The following is a 20961-nucleotide window of genomic DNA, read 5'->3' on the forward strand; positions in this document are numbered from 1 at the left end:
ACCTTGGCTCCAAGCCGAGGGACAGCCTCCAGCACCCTGGCTTGAAGATGGGCAGCAGCCGCCTGCCCACATCCCTAGGTCCCAGCTGGCGCAGAAGCCTCCTGCCCCAGCTCGGACTGGGTGGCAGTCGCCCACCTCCCAGGCTGACAACCAGGCAGCAGCTGCCTGAAACTTGCCCAGGTGGCAGCCCCTTCCCTGACTCAAAGCCCAGTGCCCAGAAAACTTGTCAATTTCACTGCCCAATGACAGCCCCAGATTTTACCAGTTGCCTCTTTTCCTGTCTCTCTCTCGCCTTCCTTCCCTGTCTCTCTCTCACCCCTTCCTCTTCTCAAATCTATGGCAAAAAATTTGGCACGGCGCTTTATATACCCCAGCATTGGCATGCTGCTCAAAGCCTCCTAGCTTTGGCCAACATCACCTCTAGCCCAGGTACATACTTGAGTTGTGCACCCCAGATGTAAAGGTGGTAACCCTACCCATACTAGATCTGACACCTGCCTTATATACTCAGCCCTTCTTCCAACATATGGCTCACATTAGTCTGTAAATATAAAATCCCCTGGAAAATTGAGTGTCAGGGTACTTATTCAAATTTTCAGAAGTTAGGGGATACTTGCTTCTTAAATGGTTGAGAAACAATGGCCTAAGCAACTGGATCTTGGTCTGAAAAGGCTGCGTTGTGTTGTGTTGCAACTGCCTACTGGCTACAGCACCCCAAAAGAGATGGTGTTTACAAGGAGTCTGAAATCATCTGGACTCACTGAAGTGCCATCATGACACAAAGGGGTACTGCCTCTAGAATGGCCTGTCTCAGAATAGTGGAACTGTGTGGCTCACCCTTGCAAAAAGCAAAGTCTAGGAAGTAGCACATTATGGTTATGTCTGCACTGCCTGTGGGAGCTATCCTCCCAGCGTGGGTCCCCAGATTAGAGATGGCGGGCTATAGATAACTGTGCAGATGTTGTAGACTGGGCTGGAGCTCAGTCTCTCAAACCAGGGGTAGGCGATAAGAAAAGGTTCTATAAAGACATTAGGAGATAGAGAAAGACAGCAGAAGGAATAGCTCCTTTATAGAAATGTCGGACTGAAAGAGACCTTGAAGGTCATCTAGTCCCTTCCCCTGCACTGTGGAAGGACAAGGTATTATCTAGGCCATCCCCTACAGGTGTTTCTCCAACCTGTTCTTAAAAACCTCCAGTGACAGAAATTCCACAACCATTCTACATCATTTGTTCCAGTGCTTAACTATCCTTTTTTTTAAAGTAAACGTTTTGATGCTACTGTGCTCATTTTTACATTCACTATTTTACACCTACAAATCACTCCCAGTATGTCTCACACTCGAGGACAAAGCACTAGTGTAGATGAGTGATTTTCACTACACACTGAAGCACATGGCCTGGCATCTAAGTCACGTTGGGTGGACTGTTAAGTGCAGGACAAACCGGAAGGCAGTGATTTTTAGAGTCCTGCCTCTCTTCAAGCATGGTGGGTCCTGACTGCTTTGCCAGCAGTTCCCTGCCCCTGCCCCCTAACCACTGCAGGCCTTCCTCCTCGCTGATCTCCTATCCCCGTGGCTGCAGCAGGGAAACGGCATGCATCCTGTAACCCCGTGTGCTCCACCTGGGTCCCTAGGCAGCATCTCCCTTCTGCAGCCAGGGGGACGGGAGATCAGTGCTCCGCTCCCTCTGGCTCCAGCAGGGACCCCAGTGCTTAGGGACCCACGTGGAGCACTTTGCTGTGCTCCTTGCTACAGCATTGATCTCCATTCCCTTGGCTGCAGCCTATGAGTCAGGAGGGCTGGGGGCAGTGGTATGGGATAGGGATGACATGGAACAGCTGCTGTAGGAAGTTCAGATGCCAGGGAAGGCGGGAAGCAATGGAACTCAAGGATCTGGAAGGGTTGGTGCTGGTTAGAGTACAGGGAGCATGGGTGCTGTGTAGCAGTGCTAGCAATGGGAGGGAGCAACGGGACACATTTCTGGCAGGAGCTCTTGGGAATCAGGACCAAGGAACTATTCAGACAGTGGGATGATGGGGTGAAAGTGGCTGGGGAGCAGGAAGTTTGGGAGAACTGGTAGCGAGGAGGGCTGAGGGGAGGAGAAGAGAGAACCCAAAGAGTGGTTGGTTGCTTCCCAATCCCAGGAGATGGGGAAGGGTGAGAGCAGGTAGAGGAAGAGGTATGGAAGTCATAGTGATTGACAAGGGTAGCTGCCTGTCTGCCATTCCTCATCTCTCTGAGTGTCCCCCCTCAGGTGTCAGGCCTCTCCCTTTCCCCTCTGGCAGTGCCTGTGGACCTCTCTCTGTCAGTGAGGAACAGTTCCAGAGGGACTTCTGTTTGGCTGAAAACTTCCCGTTCTGGGAGATGGGATTTAGTTGCCCCTTTGATCACGTGTGTCTGGTTGTGTTCATTCCTAGTTGACATGGGCACAGTTAAATCTTAATAAGAAGAGCGTCCTGCACATTTGAGCACCTGGGGTGCTGGCTTCAGAATGGGTGGGGTTAAAATAAAGGAACTTTTTTTGTGTGTGACAAATGTCCCATGAATTCACTTGATCTCACTTGTCTTCTTTCCTCTGAGCAGGGTTTCCAGTTTCTAAACCTGATGTCATCTCCCAGCTGGAGCGAGGGGAAGAGCTGAGGGCCCCAGGTCTCCAGGGCTCAGAGGAAAGAGAGACCCTGAGAGGCAGCTGCACTGGTGAGGGATCATTAAACTGTCCATCCCTGAAGGAAACAGCTGGGATTCCAAACAAAAAATATTGTGAGCTCTCTGAGTTCAAGATTGTCCCCAGCAGGTGTCACATCCTAAGGGCAGACATTGCTGATGGCTTCCTACCCATCCTGACTGACTCCTGGCAGTAGCTTCTTCCCTGAACTCGCTTCTCCCTGAGTGTTTGGGTGGGAGCTGGATTCAGAATTGATCCTCTCCTCACTCCCCTTTGAGGAAGAGTTTGTGGAAATTCAGTCCCAGATTTTTTTTCTCCATCTCCAGCTGTTCTTTTGGTTTGTTCTCCCTTTTTCCGTTCCTGTTTCTAAGGTTTTTCTTTCTCTGACCCAGCAGGTGATGGGAAGGTGAGTGAGACCACAGAGCAGAATCCCCAGCAGGAAGATGATGAGCAAGTGAAACTACATGGGGTGTTATTGCAAAAATGCAAAGGGAGTGTGTCCAGGAGTTGTGAGCAGGGAAAGTCCTGTGAGAGTCAGCACAGGCCAGAGAAGCAGCAGGGAAACCAGCCAATGCAGAAAGTTAGTAAAGCTGTTAATTTCCGGGGAACTCACCACGGCCTCAAGGAAACCACGGCCCAGCAGAGAATCCCCACGAGAGAAACAAATAACACATGTGTCGAGTGTGGGAAAAAGTTCAATAGTTGCTCCTGCCTTATTACACATCGGAAGATCCACACAGGGGAGAAACACTTTGAATGTTGTGAGTGCGGGAAAACCTTCACTTGGTGCTCACACCTTATTAGACATCAGAGGATGCACACAGGAGAGAAACCCTATGAATGTTGTGAGTGTGGGAAAACGTTCGCTGAGCGATCAGCCCTTATTAAACATCAGAGGATTCACACAGGGGAGAGACCCTATGAATGCTGTGAGTGCGGGAAAACCTTCGCTGAGCGGTCAGCCCTTATTACACATCAGAGAATCCACACGGGGAAGAAACCCTATGAATGCTGTGAGTGCGGGAAAACCTTTGCTTGGTGCTCACACCTTATTAGACATCAGAGGATGCACACTGGGGAGAAACCCTATGAATGCTGTGAGTGTGGGAAAACCTTCGCTAGGCATTCAGCCCTTATCACACATCAGAGAATTCACACAGGGGAGAAACCTTATGAATGCTGTGAGTGTGGGAAAACCTTCGCTTGGCGCTCAGCCCTTATCACACATCAGAGGATTCACACAGGGGACAAACCCTATGAATGCTGTGAGTGCAGGAAAACCTTCACTGAGCGCTCAGCCCTTATTAAACATCAGAGGTTTCACACAGGGGAGAAACCCTATGAATGCTGTGAGTGCGGGAAAACCTTCACTGATCGCTCAACCCTTAGCACACATCAGAGGATTCACACTGGGGAGAATCGCTATGAATGCTGTGAGTGCGGGAAAATCTTGGCTTGGCGCTCACACCTCATTAGACATCAGAGGATGCACACAGGGGAGAAACCCTACGATTGTTCTGAGTGTGGGAAAACCTTCTCTCAGCGCTCAGCCCTTATTAAACATCAGAGGCTCCACACAGGGGAGAAACCCTATGAATGCTTGGAGTGTGGGAAAACCTTCACTGATCACTCAACCCTTCTTACACATCAGAGGATCCACACCGGGGAAAAACCCTATGAATGCTGTGAGTGCATGAAAACCTTCACTCAGCGCTCAAACCTTATTACACATCAGAGAATCCACACAGGGGAGAAACCCTATGAATGCTGTGAGTGCGGGAAAACCTTCTCTCGGCGATCAAACCTTCTTATACATCAGAGGATCCACACAGGAGAAACCCTATGAATGCTTTGAGTGCAGGAAAGCCTTCCCTCGGTTATAAACCTTATAAATCCGAAAATCCATACAGGAGAGAGACCCTATGAATGCTCCAAATGTGGGAAATTGTTCCATCAGAGCTTGGTCCTCACTTATCATCAGAGAAGCTGCAAGAGAGATAAAGACCATAAAATCCTTGTTTAGGGCTGAGAAAAGATTGTTTTTCTTTTGCTATTTCCCACATAGAGCTTTAAGGCAGCATTTGTGTCACCACAGTCTTTCACGTCTTTTATCTGAGTTGTCTGCTTTTGCAGCTCACTCTCCCTTGGGATAATTCCTACAGTCTTTCATCAACTTTTTTGTCTGTGTCATAGAAGTGTGTGTCCCTCCCCCAGGAATATCAATCAACCTCAGGTGGGGGAACCAGGAGTGACGTCAACTAGGTACATGGAGGATAAACCTACTTGGCCTTGCTTCCACTAGGATTTTCCATGGAGTTAGCTAGCTTGAGTTAGCTATCCTGATGTAAAAACACAGCTATTTTTTAACAGGAAGCCCACGTATAGTAGGCAGGATCATTTATCAAATTTCCTCAGGACCTGACTTAACCTCCATCACTTTTCCTATTCTAAACAAATTTGGGGCATTGCATTTATACTTTTCCTCCCAGTGCAAATGGATAGCTAGTCATGAGGAACGCCCACCAGGGATACTCATTCTCATTTGTTCTCACATTGGACTGGGTTGTGCTGAATAGCAGTTGGGTTTTGTACCATTTTTCTCATTTTAAATATATTTAAATATAACAAAGAGAAGGAGCAGGATTAGGGAGAGGAAAAATGCTTTTTCAACTTCTGTGACAATTGACAAAGTAGTGGTGAGTTGGAGGGATTCCCAACTTCCTAATTACCTAATTCCTGTTTGAGCCCTGTAGAATGTATCTTTTCCATTATTTACATCTCCACCTTTCAGTGTGTGACATGATTCAGAGTTCTCAGCCCTCGGCTTGGGAATCACACTTTGTTTTCTTTGACACTATAATATAGTCATTTAGGGCCTCAGATGAAAGAGTCACAGATCTGGAAGGGGAATTTGAATGGATCTCAAATGCAGTGTAATCATTTGGCGTTTAAATCCTAGTTTCCAACAGTTGGCAAACTGTCTTCTAGGATTTTTTTACTGAGATGGGATTATTTGTGGATGGGGAGGTTGAGTTTTTGTTCAGTTTTTTGTATTTTTCCATTATGATGCTAGAACCTTTGTAAATAATGTGACTCAATAGTAATGAGTGAAGCAGATTCAAATGTATGACAGGCAAATGCAATGGGAGAATCTCTTGTCCTGATTCTGAGTCATCAAATTTAATCTGCTCTGGAATTTCTAGTTACGTGAAACCATATGTATTTTATACCTCTCTGTGATGTGGGTTTTCCTCTTTTTGAGGACCAGTTGGTCACATAAACTGGCTATTAGTTGGATTTGCCAGAGTGTAGCTCAGATTTATTGGGGATATTGAGAAAATGACTCTTTCCTGTGATAGTCATTTCTTATGTTAGTTTTGTTTTTTCTCTGCCCCCTCCATGATGACATGGAGAAACATCAACTGCAGTTCAGTTAACAGGAGAAAATATTCCAAGCTATTGGATATGCTACCAAGTGTTTTGAAATCTCCAATCTGAAATAGTGAACAACATCACACCCCAAATTGTGCAACCAACTGAAGTAACTGATTACAGGTAGAATTGTTCAGTTGTTTAGGTCAATATTGTCTCATGATCCCAGGAGAGAATTCCACAGTAAGTGATTAGGAACTAGACAAAAGGCCCATGTATTTTTTTTCCAAGATAGTTGTTACCCAGGTTCTTCTGACAGACTATACCCCTGTGTTCACACTCTACACACTCTTGGAGTAATTTTTGTACCAGGCATGTCTTGTGAGGTACCAAGTAAAAATTCATAGTTTGTCGATCTAGAATATCAGGGCAAAATGAACATAGCAGTGTTATATGTGAAGTAATAAACACAAGCTGCAATCAGGATTAATAGCATGTTATCCAGATAAATGTGGGGACTGGCCAAAACCAATTCCTCAGAGACAAAGGGTAATTGATGCCTCAACCAAGTGTAAATAAGGCTGATGGACCATTACCTGCTAAGTGGCCATTCTTTGATGGGAAAGGGGCAGAGGCAAAAAAATCTACATTTTTAGGAAAGAAACAGTTTGAACTTCCCTTCCACACAGGCTGCCTAGATCTGTTCCCAGCTGGAAATGCTTTTCAGAGTGGGGAGAGGACTATAAAAAGAAAGGGCAGACACCCCCCTTTCTCCATGCCTATCGCATTCTCTGCACCTGAGAAGGCAAAATGACACAGCTGTTGAGCTTTGGTAGAGAAGTCCTGACCTAAAGAGTTTGGTCATTAAGGCCTTGTCTACACTAGAAAAATAAGTCAACATATTTATGTTGACTTTCAACCACCGCTATAATTATAGCAGTGGTGGATGTCCACTCTGCTGTCCTTGGGTCGGTGGAGTGCGTCCTCACAAGAAGCACTTCCATTGACCTAAGGGGAAGTGTGGGGGGAACTGAGAATCCCATCTCTTGGCTCCCTGTGGGCTGTCTCCCCCACTCCCGGTCCCAGGCTGGGACAGCCACGCAGGAACTTCTCCCCACCCCCAGTCACAGCCAGCTGCAGCCCTACGTGTCCTGTCCGGTCCTGGCTCTGAGCCAGGAGCTCAGCAGCAGCCTCCCACGCCCCGGGTTCACAGCAGGGCAGCACCTGCCTGCAGCTTGCCAACATCCTGGGCTCGCAGCCGGGATGCTCTAGCGAGCCATGAAATTGACAAGTATTACAGTCCCTCCACCTCTTTAAGGGGACACAGTGTCTACATTGATACTGCATTGCCCTAGCTCTGCCGACAAAATCCCTCCACCTCTTGTGGAGGTGGTTTTATTTTGTTGAAAAAATGGAGCAGTTTTATAAGCAGGGAGGTGACTATAGTGTGTACACCAGCATTTTTTTGTTGACAAAACTCTCTAGTATAGACCAGACCTAAGACTACTAAAACTCATGCTGAGAAAAATATGCTTTGTAACTAAGATAATTTCTTACTTATGTGTTAGTAAGAGTTTTATCTTTATTTTTATTGTAACATTTATGACTTTTATGCCTCATGCCTGTACTCCTATAATCTATCTGTAGATAATAAACTTGCATAGTTTCATATAAGCCAGTGTGTTGAAACTGAAGTTTCTGAATAACTGTTTGAAATAAGTGGGCATATTATTCTCTTAAAGGTTTATTGGACTTAATGTATATTTGGTACCGTTCAGCTGAGGGCTGGGCGGTACAGGACATACATAAAGGGCATCCAGCACAATACAGGGGATATCTGGGACTGGGGGTGCATTGGGGGTCACTCTGCAGTATAAAGAAGGCTGGGGAGAGGCAGAGCATAACCCAAGTGTGGCTGGCAGGCTGCAGTTATACACAGACTCTCAGGGTGTGTCTTGCATGCTGGGAAGGCTCTTTGTGTGGTCCAGGTAGGAGCTACTTCGGCAAGGCTTTGTATGGCACCCAGGGTTTCAGGGCACAGATGACAGAGCTATTCATTAGTCTGGATTGTACCCCAGTATGTCACAGATCTGCAGGAGGTTACTCCTGATGTTATCTCCTAGCTAATGCTATGATTTGGGATATGCTGTCCCTAACTATGCAGATGTGGAGGAAATAGAAATGTGTTTTTGTTAATATCACCTTTTAGTAGGAACTGCAGATGGGTGTAAAATACAATCAGTGTGGAAGGTGAGAACTGCAGGAAAATAAATAACTATTTTTTGCCAAGAAGCCCCACCTCAGGCAGCTAACAGAGATTGTGATCCAGGCTTATGTCTAGCTTCTAACTTACACCTGTGCCACCAGTGTAAAGGAATAAACTGGTCATGTTTGAAGAAGTTATTCCTCACTAGCACTGCTGAGATTTTGGGTGGTTTGCTAAAGGATTCAACTCCAGAGAAGTGTAGATTTAGCAAAGGGAAGGATTTGGCAAGAACTCAGGTAGAAATAGCAGGCACCCAGTTGTTGGTTTTCATCCCAGAGAAGGAAGCTATGGAGAACTCTGGCCCACAGCAAAATGTTTTTAGAACACTGCTTCCTGCTTCAGCAGCATTGATTACAGCCTCAGAAGATGCCAGGGTTACACTGGAAACAATTGTCCTTTACCCTTTGGTTTCAAACTGTCATGGGGAAACGAGAGAAACAGTTGGTGCCTTCAGAGGACATTCCTTCCCATGGATTCCAGTCTGGCTGCCTGGCTGGACAAGGACTTTCTTGGTGTGTGAGTGATGGTAACCACGCTTCCCCCTTTCTAACATAGGGATAATGCCACTGAGCCCCCTTTGTGAAATGCTTTGGGGTCTAGGGCTGAGAAGCTCCCGTAGAAACGCTGCATATTGTCATGGCAATAAAACAGTCTGACCTGCAGGGATTGGCTCAGTGGCTGCTGCACCTTCTCTCCTCCCTTCTCACTGAGCAGGGAAATCTGGACAGTTTGGTGATGCCCTCATCCCTTCCCTTGTCAGTGGCTCTGGCTAGCTCCTCCAGCAGGGACAGCAGGAATTGCTCTGTCTCCTGCTCCTCCACAAACCCAGGCAGCTCCTCCCACTCCCAGATGACTTCTCCCACTCCCAGATGATCTTCTGCCTCTTGGCTTTTGTCTGTTTCTGCCATGACAGGGAGAGGAAGGCTTGAAAAAGGGGGAGAACCATAAATGTGCCATAAATCCCAACAGCTGGGGATCTCTTTACCAGAGCACAGTTTCTCTTGCAGTGTGTGATGGGAAGTTCATTTAGGCCAGGAAGGAGGAGGAATCTGGGCAGGGGGAAGCTGTACATTGCAAACAGGAGGGTCTTATTAGGTTGGCTGAGCCAAAATCTTCATCTCTCAGGCCCCCATTTCCCCTGGGTGCTAGAAAGGAAATGGATCACTGAACTATCTAACCAGCCTTTAGGCAGGGTCTCTCTGCACCCTAGGGCCACCATGTTACTTGTACGTGCCTGACCCTGCACTCTCCTTGGCCTGCAGGGGGGATGGTTTCTACACTGACGCTGGCAGGACGGGCCCGGCATTTACCATGTCACTCAGGGCACTGTGATCCCAGGCAAACCTGAGAGGCAGGGGCTCTAGGCACCTACCACCAACACAGGCCTTTCTGCTGCTCCTTGGATGTGGTGGCTTCTCCAAACACCCCCCAAATCCAAGCAGCCTCAGGATCCCCAGCCCCAGCTGCTCCTCCTACCCTAGAGCCCCAGCTCTGAACCACTAGATACACCCAGCCCCAATTGCAACCATCCCCTTACTCTCATGGCATAGCCTAGTGTGACATTCCCTAGTGCAATTGGTACTGGTGTATTGCTGTGTCACCCCAATCTCTTGGGGGCACGTCTTACTCTGATCTGCTGGGCAGTGAACTACAGCCTTAGGGAGTAAGTGTTACAAGCCAGCCATCCTTTGGGTTATCCATCAGAATGACCCCAGTCAATATCACCCAGTCCCAGATGCAACCCTAGGAACTTCCATCTTACAATGTTCAGTGCTGCTCACTGCAAGCTCACGATCAGTTTGTTCATTTATTTTAAAAAGTTGATACGCACCAGCTTTGTTACCACAGGTGGCATCTCTAACACACCTTAAACCAAATGCAGTGCTTGAGATCAAACAAAGAAATGTATTAAGTACAGCCCCTTTCTGGGCTGTGTAGGAGCTCAGGGATCCAGAACAGAGGGAAAACCAAGCAAATAGGCCCCTGCTTTCCCTTCAGGAGAGTATCCATCTTGCTCATGCCTCCAGTCCACACTCCCCTTCTTCCCACCCAGGAACCACCTACTCATACCCCTGGTCTCACCACACTGCTCCCAGCCCCAGCTCCTCTGCAACCACAAAGGATAGCTCAGACTGCTTCCAGGCCCTACACCATGTGCTACTGAGCTGTCACTGGGTATCCGGAGAGGTCTAAGTCTGCTCAATAACATCTGCTGAAGCCGCTGGCCTCCCTCAGCTGTTACTGCCTGCAGCATCTACTCCCTGCTGAAAGCAGGGCTGCTAAATGGGGCAAATTAGAGATGAGGGATGAACAGAATTTGTGCAGGGGAGGCAAGCTGAATGCACAGGTGGGGCAAAGAGGTGGAGGCACAGGAGACAAAGGGGCAAAGTCAGGTCCAGGTAGTAGGAGCTGGGGTTAAGAAAAGGGGAGGTGCACTGCTGGACAGTGGCAGAGGGGAAATCCAGGCTAGTGAGGGGTACAGGACATGATTTATCTCAACATGGGCTGAGCCTTCCACAGTGTTTGCGATAGTAGAGAGTGGGGGGCAGAGGAGCTTTATTCCCCACTCCCAGGCTGGTCCTCCACAGTACCCACTCCCCAGGCCATCTTCCTGAGGGCACAGCACCTCCTGAGGCCTGGACAAGGCAGCTCTTGCCTAGCTGACATGCTGGACTGAGCTGCCAAAGAAGACTTGATGCAATGAAGAATTTTACACGCATACGCGCACACTCACACTCTCCTTAAAAATTCATAATGTTCACACTTGAGTGGTGTTTAAACTTGTGTGTGCTCTGGAACAGCAAAGTAGCCACCCCTGCCGGGGAGCTGTTGATTGATTACTATTATTTCTAGGGCTGTCAATTAATCTCAGTTACGCCTGTGATTAACTGAAAAGAAAATGACCGCGTTCATTTTTTCACTGCCTTAATCACCTGCCTCTGGGTGGAGAAGGAGCCCCAGCCTGTAGCAGGTCTGTGCGCAGTGGGGGGGGGGGGGGGGGGGGAAGCCCCAGCCTGGAGCCCCGAGCTGGGCTGATATCCTGAGGCGGATTGAATCCCGGTGTCCTTGACCAGCTGGGCTGAAGCTCCAAGCCCTGAGCCAGGCTAAAGCCCAGAGCCTCAAGCCCCAAGGGGGACTGAAGCCGCAAGTCCTGACAATATTGTCTAGTAGGGGTCACAGTTTTTTTAAGTCCAGACAGCATCGCCAGCACAGAAGGTTTGAGAAGCAGTGCCATAAAGAACAGAGGTCTGGCGAGCTCAGCCTCCCTGCACCAGCCTCTCTGCCCCTGTCGCAGGCCGAGTCCCTGAGGTAAAATCCACTCTCCTTGCAAACATGGGCGCACTCAACTGAAGGGAGCTATGGAAAAAACCCAATTCTACGTCTTTACGTTCAACCCTCATGAGAAAGAGATTGCGCTACAGTGCCTTTATGAGGTGAGTTGAAATACTTTTTATTTTGTTTATCTTTTTTACAGTGCAAACATTTGTAATAAAAAATATCTAAAGTGTATTTTGTGTTGTAATTGGAATCAATATTTGAAAATACAAAAAACATCCACAGATATTTAACTAAATAGTATTCCATTATTGTTTAACTGTGTGATTAATCGCAAATATTTGTTTACTCTCACGATTAATCACGATTAATTTTTTTAATCACATGACAGCCCTACTTATTTCTATTCCCTTAGCCCTAGAAGTTTCAGTCACAGACCAGGATCATAGTGTGCTAGGTGCTGTACAAACACAGACAAGGAAGACGTTCCTAACCACAAGGAGCTGTCAATCTAAACAGAGCAGACAGACAGGCAGGGGAAAGGGGTCGAACGCACCAGCGGAGTGACAAATGTGGGGGCAGCAAATGGCAGGTTAGTAGCACAGATTGTTCTCGTTGTTGGGTTTGGTTAGGAGGGGCCCAGCTGAACGTAAGGGAGAGAGCCACTGAAGGGGACAGGTGAGGAAGACAGAGCGGAGAGAAGAGGATAAGAGAGGTGATGCTCAGGGGCAGAAATTGGGAGGGAGGGGGTGGCTCAAACAGCCTGTCAGCACAGGGCATAGAAAGTCCTGTCAAAGTCAAGAAAAGTCTCTCAATCTCCAGAGGACCAGAGGTCCCTGCTTTGGCTGCTGCTGCTCCTCCTGGCTGGGGTCCCAGATTGGCTGGTTCCTCTCTGCAATGTGTCCTCTCTGACCCCCCCAGAAGAGAACAAGAGGCTCTCAGGGAGCAGGAGGAGAATCTGCTTCTCATGTTGCTTAAAGACCAAAGGATGGCTGTGGAAGAGCAGGGCTCTGGGTGCAGCCCACAGTGGCTGTTACCTTCATGCAGCTGGTAAAGTCCATGGGGTTTAATCCCCAGTTTCTTTTACCCTGAAGCTTTGCTTATCCCCAGCTCTCATGGACGAGTGATTAAGCCGTTGGACTCAAAAGCCATTGAGATTTCCCTGCACAGCTTTGAATCCTGCTCACAGTCAGAGCCAAGCACCCGTCCCACAGAGGTCAGTCGGGTTTGTGCTCCTCAGTCACCTTGGTGCTGTTGAGAATCCCAGCTTTAAACCTGCTGCCTATTAATGTCCGAAGGTGACCTCTGGTTCTTGTGTTACGTGAAGAAGTAAATAACACTTCCTTATGCACTTTCTCCACACCTGTCAGGATTGTATAGACCTCTATCATATTCCCCCTTAGTCGTCTCTTTTCCAAGCTGAACAGTCCCAGTATTTTTAATCTCTCCTCATATGGAAGCTGTGCCATACACTTAATCACTTTTGTGTCCCTTCTCTGCACATTTTGCATTTCTAATATATCTTTGTTGAGATGGGGCAACCGGAACTGCACAGTGTTCAAGGTGTGGGCGTACCATGGATGTATATAGTGACATTGTGCTATAAACTTCCTTATCATCTATCCCTTTCCTAATGGTTACTAACATTCAGTTAGCTTTTTTGACTGCTGCTGTACATTAAAGAGAACTATCCACAGTGACTCCAAACTCTCTTTCTCGAGTGGTAACTGCTAATTTGGACACCCTCATTTTGTATCTATAGTTTGGATTATGTTTTCAAATATGCAATACTTTGCATTTATCAACACTGAATTTCATATCCCATTTTATTGCCCAGTCTCCCAGGTTTTTGAGCTCCCTTTGTAACTCTTTGCAATCATCTTTGGACTTAACTATCTTGAGTAATTTTGTGTCATCTGGAAACTTTCCACTTCACTGTTTCACCCTTTTCCCAGATCATTTATGAATATGTTGAATAGCATTTGCCCCAGTACAGATTCCTGGGGGACCCCGCTATTTACCTCTCTCCATTCTGAAAACTAACCATTTATTCCTACACTTTGTTTCCTGTTTTTTAACCAGTTACTGATTCCTGAGAGGACCTTCCCTCTTATCTCTTGACGGCTTACTTTGCTTGAGAGCCTTTGGTGAGGGACCTTGCCAAAGGCTATCTGAAAAGCCAGATACACTATGTCCAGTGAATCACCCAGGTCCACATGTTTGTGGACGCCTCTCAGAGAATTCCAGTAGATTGGTGAGGCATGATTTCCCTTGACAAAAGCCATGTTGATTCTTCCCCAACAAATCATGTCCATCTGTGTGTCTGATAATTCTCTTCTTTACTATAGTTTCAACCAATCTGCCTGGTGCTGAATTTCTGCTTACTGCCCTGTAATTGCTAGGGTTGCCTCTGGAGTCTTTTTTAAAGATTGGCACGACGTTAGCTATCCTCCAGTCATCTGGTACAGAGGCTGATTTAAGTGATAGTTTACATACCGCAGGAGGCTTGGAGAGATCTCAGAACCAGGGAGACACAGTGAGAAGGAAGCTCCTGCTCATTTCTTTCTCAGAGACCCCCCAGAAGAAGGTCCATAGGGAGGAAGGGAGAATAAAAGGCAGGATGTGAAGCAGTCCTTGTGCGAAAGGCCCCAGATTGGGACCCAGTTCAGTTCCCAGCTCTACCCCAGGTGTGTGGAGGTCTCTTTGGGCAGGTCATGTCATCTGTTTCAGTTCCCTGTCTGTAGAATGGGGATGAGAATTCCCTCCCTCCCAGTGGTGATGGCAGGATAATCTCATGGTCCGTGAGGGGCTCAGACACCATGGGATGGATTGTGCCAGGTTAGGGAGGGAACTACAGCCAAGGGGTTGGAGGCAGACAGAAGGACAAGGAAACGGGGTGGGGCTGGAGCTCCTGTCACAGAGGGCGCTCAGTCCATCGGTCAATGCCAAGGACTCTGTATATGCCTTCACCAACCATTCCCCACCCGCTCACTGTTGGCTAATTTGCAGCGAGATAGGGGGACCTGCGGCAGGGAGGATAAACTGAGCTGCAGAAACCACTGAGTTGGTCCACGTAACAGACCCTCTCTGCACACAGGCACGTAATCCATCATTTGAAAGCTTATGATGTCTACTTTAGGAGGAGGTATGATGTGGAGCTGTCACATGGTGGTGGTACCATAGAAATGGGGATAAACAGTTACACCATCCACAGGTTATAATGACCACTGAAACATTTGCATTCCTTTCCGTTAGAGTTGTCATGCTGGTTAGATTGGGGGGCGTTTAGTATATGGTTTAACATCAATATGTCAAAATCATAATAATTCATGTGAGATATGCCATGTCAGGTACTGTTAGAAAGGTTAAAATGTATGAGGTAAGATGATAATATTTATGTTCATGTGTGATATATGTTATGGATATATTTGATATACCTGTATTTCAAATTGCCTGAGACACACCCTAGATAGGATGGTGGCAGGATAATAACCTGCTCAATGGCCCGTTAAGACATTCACAGAGGCCAGGGGCCCAGGGGAGAAATCAAAGACAGACCTGAGGAGTCACCAGGACTGGCTCATGTGACTCTGGACTCCAGTTTGGTTCTGGTAAAATTCCACAAGCAGCGTGTAAGGGGCCGGAGGGTATATAAGGCAAGGCTCTGGAATCCATTTGGTTCTCAGTGGGATTCAGCTTCAGCTACCAACCTACCTCTGGATCAATTCAACTGCAACTGAAGCTGTGAAACAAAGGACTGAGACCCATCCAATTACTGGATGTACACCAGAGGAATTTTACAAGCTTGCAAACTCCACAGTTCTTCTAGGACCCTGATGTATATGGACTTTTAATCATTTGTATGTATCTGATTGCTTTAATCCTTTAACATTTCTCTTATAGTTTGTTTCTTTCTTTTTATAATAAACCTTTAGTTTTAGTTACTAAAGGATTGGCTGGCAGCGTGGTATTTTGGGTAAGATCCAAACTTTTATTGATCTGGTACTGTGGCTGACTCTTTGGGTTCAGAGGGAACCTTTTTAGTAAAGAGCATAGAATTTAATAACTCGTCTCTTTACTGGACCTAGTGGCTGATTGGGAGCCAGAGACTGGAATGCAGTAAAGGGGGCTGTGTGTATTTTTATTTTAGCTTCTTGATAACCAGTGTGGGGAATCAGAAGCACGGTTTGTGGCTGGTTGGAAAGTCTGGCTTCAGTGCCACCCACCAGCGCTGGGAGAATCTGCTCTCCTCTATCAGCCTGACCTGATCTTGGCATTTTTCAGGTGGCTACCCTAGGCACGGAAGGGTCACAGAAAGCATGTAGTAAAGAGATTGAGAAAACATGCTGGGAGCTCAGAGGGGCATTATGGCAGGAGCAAGGGGAGAAGTGAGTGCAGGCACTGGGGTTCAGATCGCTGGGACAATACTTGGAATGGTGATATTTCAGCTGATGGAGGTGTCTTTTTGGAAGCTAAAGAAGTGATTTAAGAAAAGAGACTGAGAAGTTAACACTACAGAGATTGGAAGGAATTAAAGTTGTGAAAAGTGTTATAGAAAAAGAAATCTTACTTTCTTTGCAGCCATTCTGGAGGAAAAATAGGCCTTTTTTGCAAAGGAATGGTTTGTGAATAATCCTGATTGAAATCATTTGAATACAGATGATTTAGTTAAAATCACTAAAGAAAAAAAAAAGGGTTTCCATTGGAACTTAGCTGTCTCCAAATGTATAAAAGGAAATGTAATTATGTACAGCCATGTGAAAATAAGTAGAGCAGTGCAAGGGATGTTAAAAGAAAGAGAATTTGTGTGTGTAAATATATTGTATAATTATGTAAGGTTATAAGGACTAAATCAAAACTCCTGGCTTATAAAACCCTGTTTTGCAGGTTTAAGATGAATTGTTTTTTGTTAGCATTTAGGTACTTCCTATTTAGCATTTGGGTGCTTCCAGGCTTTATAAAGTTCAGTATCTTTGAAGGCCCAAAAGAATGTGGACATGGCTGTGGCAGAGGCAGCCAGAACCAGGAGAATGGGGAGAGATTCTGGATCCTTTTTTTGGTGACAAAGTAGCACAAAGGAGCTGCAGATAGTGGACATAATCGGGCAGCAAGCTAACTACCTGAAACCAAAAGGCTCAGAGTTCAACCCTCCAGGAAAGGAAGGTGGAAAACAAGATAGTCCTGATACTGAGAGGGACAGGTTAACCCTTAAAAGGTAGCAAACATTACAAACCTGGCCTGCCTGTAAAACAAAAACACAGAAAAACATGGGGGTAATTCCTCTGTTTTGCCTGTAATCAGAAAGGAGATTTGTAAAAGGAAGAGGGTGTTTTAAGCAGTAATTTGTCACCCCTCCCTCCCCCCAAAAGGGGGTAGAAAAATCTTCTTTTTGTCAGTCAGAACTTTAGGAAATGCTGGCACCAGCTGAAGAGCAACACCATGGATCTACTCTTGCAACAAAGATTGTGTTTTGTGTTCTTTGTCTTGTTGCTAACATTGTTGTGTTACAAAAAGGTGGGATATTGCATTAAGCAGAAAAGAATCAATGAGTACCATAACTGCATTTACAGAAACATCTGTATCAGGCAGGAAAGAGGAGAAATAAAGGGCAATTGGTTCAATGGTTTTGGGAGGAGAAGGGGTCCTGAGAATAGATGTTTTGAGAGAATTAAAAGTGCTGGTTGATGTTGCTAACAGGGTCCTATGGGAAATGCCTCCTGGGAGTCTCTGGAAATTTCAGCAAGCTATCAAAAAGCAGCTCTTAAGGCATCTGAAGAACTGGAATGGCCTGCTTGGATTACAGAAGTCCTAACAATTGCAGAGAGACACCAGAAGGTGGTGGCTAAAAATAAAATAGAATGTGATAAAATGGATGCAGAAATCCTAGTCATAAGCCTCAATCCTCCACCCCAGAGACAGTATCGATACCCAAAGGAGGCAGAAACTAGGCACAAAGAAACAATTGATGGGCTTTTGAGTCAAGGAGGCTTGTAGTGCATTTGTTCCCCCCTTAATTGATGACCACACTGATGGCCCCTTTGTGATGAAGTATCAGAAGATGACAGTCTCCAGTGTAGGAAGGGCCCACTGGTTTTCAATTTTGAATCTGGTCAATGCTTTCTTTGCTATCCCTTTTCATCGGGACAGCTATTACAAATTTGCTTTCACCATTCAGGAAAAACAGCTGTGTTTTGCCAGGGTTCCCATGGGCTGGAGTAATGCCCCTATTATCTGCCAGGCCCATGTAGTCAAGTTGTGGGAAGGGATGCCTGAAAGGGACAGTGTGATTTCTTAGGTGGATGATATACTGATCTGCACTCAGACCAGGGAATCATTATCAATATTACAGCAAGCCCAGCCCAGCCCAGCCCACCTACCCTCTCTCCTAAAAACATGCTGTGGGATACAGAGTTCCTCTGACTCAGATAGATGGGACCTTACCTCTTCATCTCCCAGCAGTGAAGGAAAGAGGCTGAAGATCAAAGGAGAGAAATGGAACTGGACAGAAATGGAAAAGCCTTTCCCTTTCCCCTTCAAGTTTCAACTAAACCTCATCCATGGAAAGCTCCCACACTGGGTCAGCCAAATCAACTTGTCCATAAACAGCTGAATGCATTAACCAGCCCCATCACAAGTCTGGATGGCCAGTCTCCTCCCTTGCATGCTGGAGGTGCTGATAACATTTAGAAGCCACATTTATTTGGCTCAGTCCCACCCAGGTCCATCTATATGGCTGGGAGGAAAACTAACAATATGTGCTCCAGTAGCACAAGTGGTTAGTGCACAGTACTTATAAAGCAGTATGGTGCAGAGTGATGCTGGGGTTGTGAGTTCAAGTCTCACCTGGAGCATCAGTTTTAGTTAACCAAATGGCTTCCCTCAATAATTTTGCCCTGTGGAATATAAAAGCCCACCACAGGAGGCACTGAGGAGCAGAAGAGTCAAGATGTGTCCCCTTCTCTGGGGGCAGAGGTCTAGAAGAGAGTTTCCGTAGTGTAGCAGTTATCACATTTGCCTCACACGCAGAAGGGCCTTGGTTCAAAACCAGGCAGAAACATGGGGTAGAAAAAGTATCTTGCTTTTTCTGCCTCTCCTCGCTCTCCAGGAAGGCTCTCCTCCTTCTGCCACTGGCCTGTACCTGGGATTCATCCTTCCCCTCATCGGACAGTGGGCGATCACATCAGCTGAGCGTGCTCCTTGGCATCAGCCGTGGCAAGCTCCAGGCCTCGGGCCACTCACCTCTTAGAAGGTTGCGCCTTGGCCTCTTCTGCCCTTAAAAGATGGCGTGCGGAGGCCAACTCTTCCAGCTGGCCTCCTTCGCACTAGCGGCCAAAGGGGGAAGGGAGGCAGGAATGGGGCCAAAGAAGCAAGTCAAGCAGAGGAAGGCAGGGCAGAAGCCAAGGGCCTGAGTGCGGCTAACTGGGCTCAGTAGAGCACCACCGTTCCTTCTCCCAAAGCCTGTGGAGGTGCGGTGGGCTCCTGGGAGGCGGAAGCCTGTGCCTGCCTCTTGGCATTCCAGGGAGGGCTACCTGGAGCCCAGGAGAAAAAGGGGGCTGTGACGCTGGCAGGATTGGGGGGGCAGGATTTATTATATTTTTTAACATCAATATATCAGAATCATAATAATTCATGTTAGATATGCCATGTCAGGTACCGTTAGAGAGGCTATAATGTGCTAAGTAAGATGATAAAGTTTATGTTCATGTGTTATGTGTGTAATGGAAGTGATGGATACGTTTGTATCTGTATTTCATATTGTACTGTGTTCCTGGGCGACACCTCAGACACAATGGCTGCAACACTAGCCTGCTTAATGGCCCATTAAAGAAATTCACAGGTACAGTGGACCCAGGGGGAGAAGCCAGGGATATACCTGATGAGTCACCAGGACTTACTCATGTGGCCCTGGCCTCCATCTTATTCTTGTAAATTTCCACAAGCAGTATGGAAAAGGCCAAAGGACATAAAAGGCAGCTGCACCGCATCCATTTTGCCTTCATGCCTTCTGCTCTGGAATTTTCTGGTATTAAACAGGTTTTTGTCCATCCTCGATTAAACTGGTATGCCAGATTGATTATTTCTAAATGCTTACTTAAGAAGAATGGAGAAGAAGATGCCGAAGCCAGTGGGCGCTAAGACGCAGCCTCATTTCACACCAGTATCAATACTAAACGCAGATGTTTCTTCTTCCCTCGTGGAGCTCCTTTCGTGGACAGCCAATTTTCAACAGGATCTCAAAGATGCCATTCCTACTAACTGTGTCAAAGGCCTTTGTAGGTCAACAAATGCTACATACAGAGGTGCCTGCTTTTCAAGGCTTTTTTCTTATAACAAGCGCAATGTGAAGGACACGTCAGTCATGGAGCGTCCAGCTCTGAACCCACACTGGCTCTCAGGGTAGATTCTCTATGCAAGGACTTGGAATCTTTTCAACAAGACCCTTACACCTTGCTCACCACACTGAGCAAAGATATCCCTCGATAATTGTCGCAGTCTGCTCTGCCCCCTTTATGTTTATATAAAGTAATTATCTTTGCATCTTTCAGATCCTGGGGTATATGGCTTTCTTCCCAACAGATGCAGATAAGTACACAGATGTCACTGACAAGCTTTCTCCCCCTCGCCTTCAAGAGCTCCAGAGGTATCTGGTCATTGCCTGCTGATTTCCCAGATGTAATTTCTTTGATAGCCTTCTTTACATCTTTAAGACTTGGTATTTGATCTAGCTCCAGCATTGTTGGAAGCTGGGGAATAGTAGCTAAGGCATTATTGTTGGGATCCATAATACTGTTACTTGTACCTAAGATATATATACTTATATCCAGTATAATGTTACAGCTTTTGAGGCCCAGTATGCATGAAGTGAACTTGACAGGAGTGCGTGTGTATATTCAAAAGTGATAAATTGAGAAGCTGGAGTTAACGGGCCTGCCCAAGACATTCCATTGTGTGAAAACTGATGAAAGGTGATGGTGACCTGCCCAGGACTTTTTATACATATATCCAAAACAACTGGTGAAGGGTGGTCTGGCACTTTTTACTGGAAAGTGTGGGTGAAGGGCGAAGGCCTTAAAAGGCAAGCATAACAAGAAGATGGGGAAGATGAAAAAGAAAGGCCTTAAAAGGCAAACACAAAAGCATGGATGACGCGACGGAATGTGCTATAAAGGATGGACTAAAACATCTGTACTTTGGAGTCTAACATCGAATCAGAGCCCCAACTCTGAAGAGGCATGTAGTGCCAGTTCCCCATGCCTTAAGACTAGATCAGACCCCGACTGGCCATCGGGACTTCATCCTATCTTCAGATTATGGTGTAGTATATTTGTGGAGTGAGTCAGTTTACACTGTAATCAATAAAGTTAATCAGAGTATTATCCA

At 46.6% G+C, this 20961-nt stretch overlaps 1 protein-coding gene and 1 non-coding gene across 2 annotated transcripts in view; both read left to right on the top strand.

Annotated features, from left to right (window-relative positions):
• The window catches only part of LOC137147877 (zinc finger protein 585A-like), a 48507-nt gene that overhangs the window by 9030 nt on the left and 18516 nt on the right, over positions 1-20961 (top strand). The window contains 3 exon segments of the mRNA XM_067540270.1: positions 2585-2698; positions 3059-4499; positions 4501-4542. Of these exon segments, the coding sequence (XP_067396371.1) occupies positions 2585-2698; positions 3059-4499; positions 4501-4542 (1597 nt within the window).
• TRNAI-UAU (transfer RNA isoleucine (anticodon UAU)) lies at positions 18338-18431 on the top strand. Its single transcript has 2 exons — positions 18338-18375; positions 18396-18431. It is a non-coding gene; the product is annotated as a tRNA-Ile (tRNA).

Source organism: Emydura macquarii, unplaced genomic scaffold, assembly GCF_026122565.2.
Source record: "Emydura macquarii macquarii isolate MOO-44397 ecotype Brisbane River unplaced genomic scaffold, CSIRO-AGI_Emac_v2 contig_573, whole genome shotgun sequence".
Taxonomy (NCBI): Eukaryota; Metazoa; Chordata; order Testudines; family Chelidae; genus Emydura; species Emydura macquarii.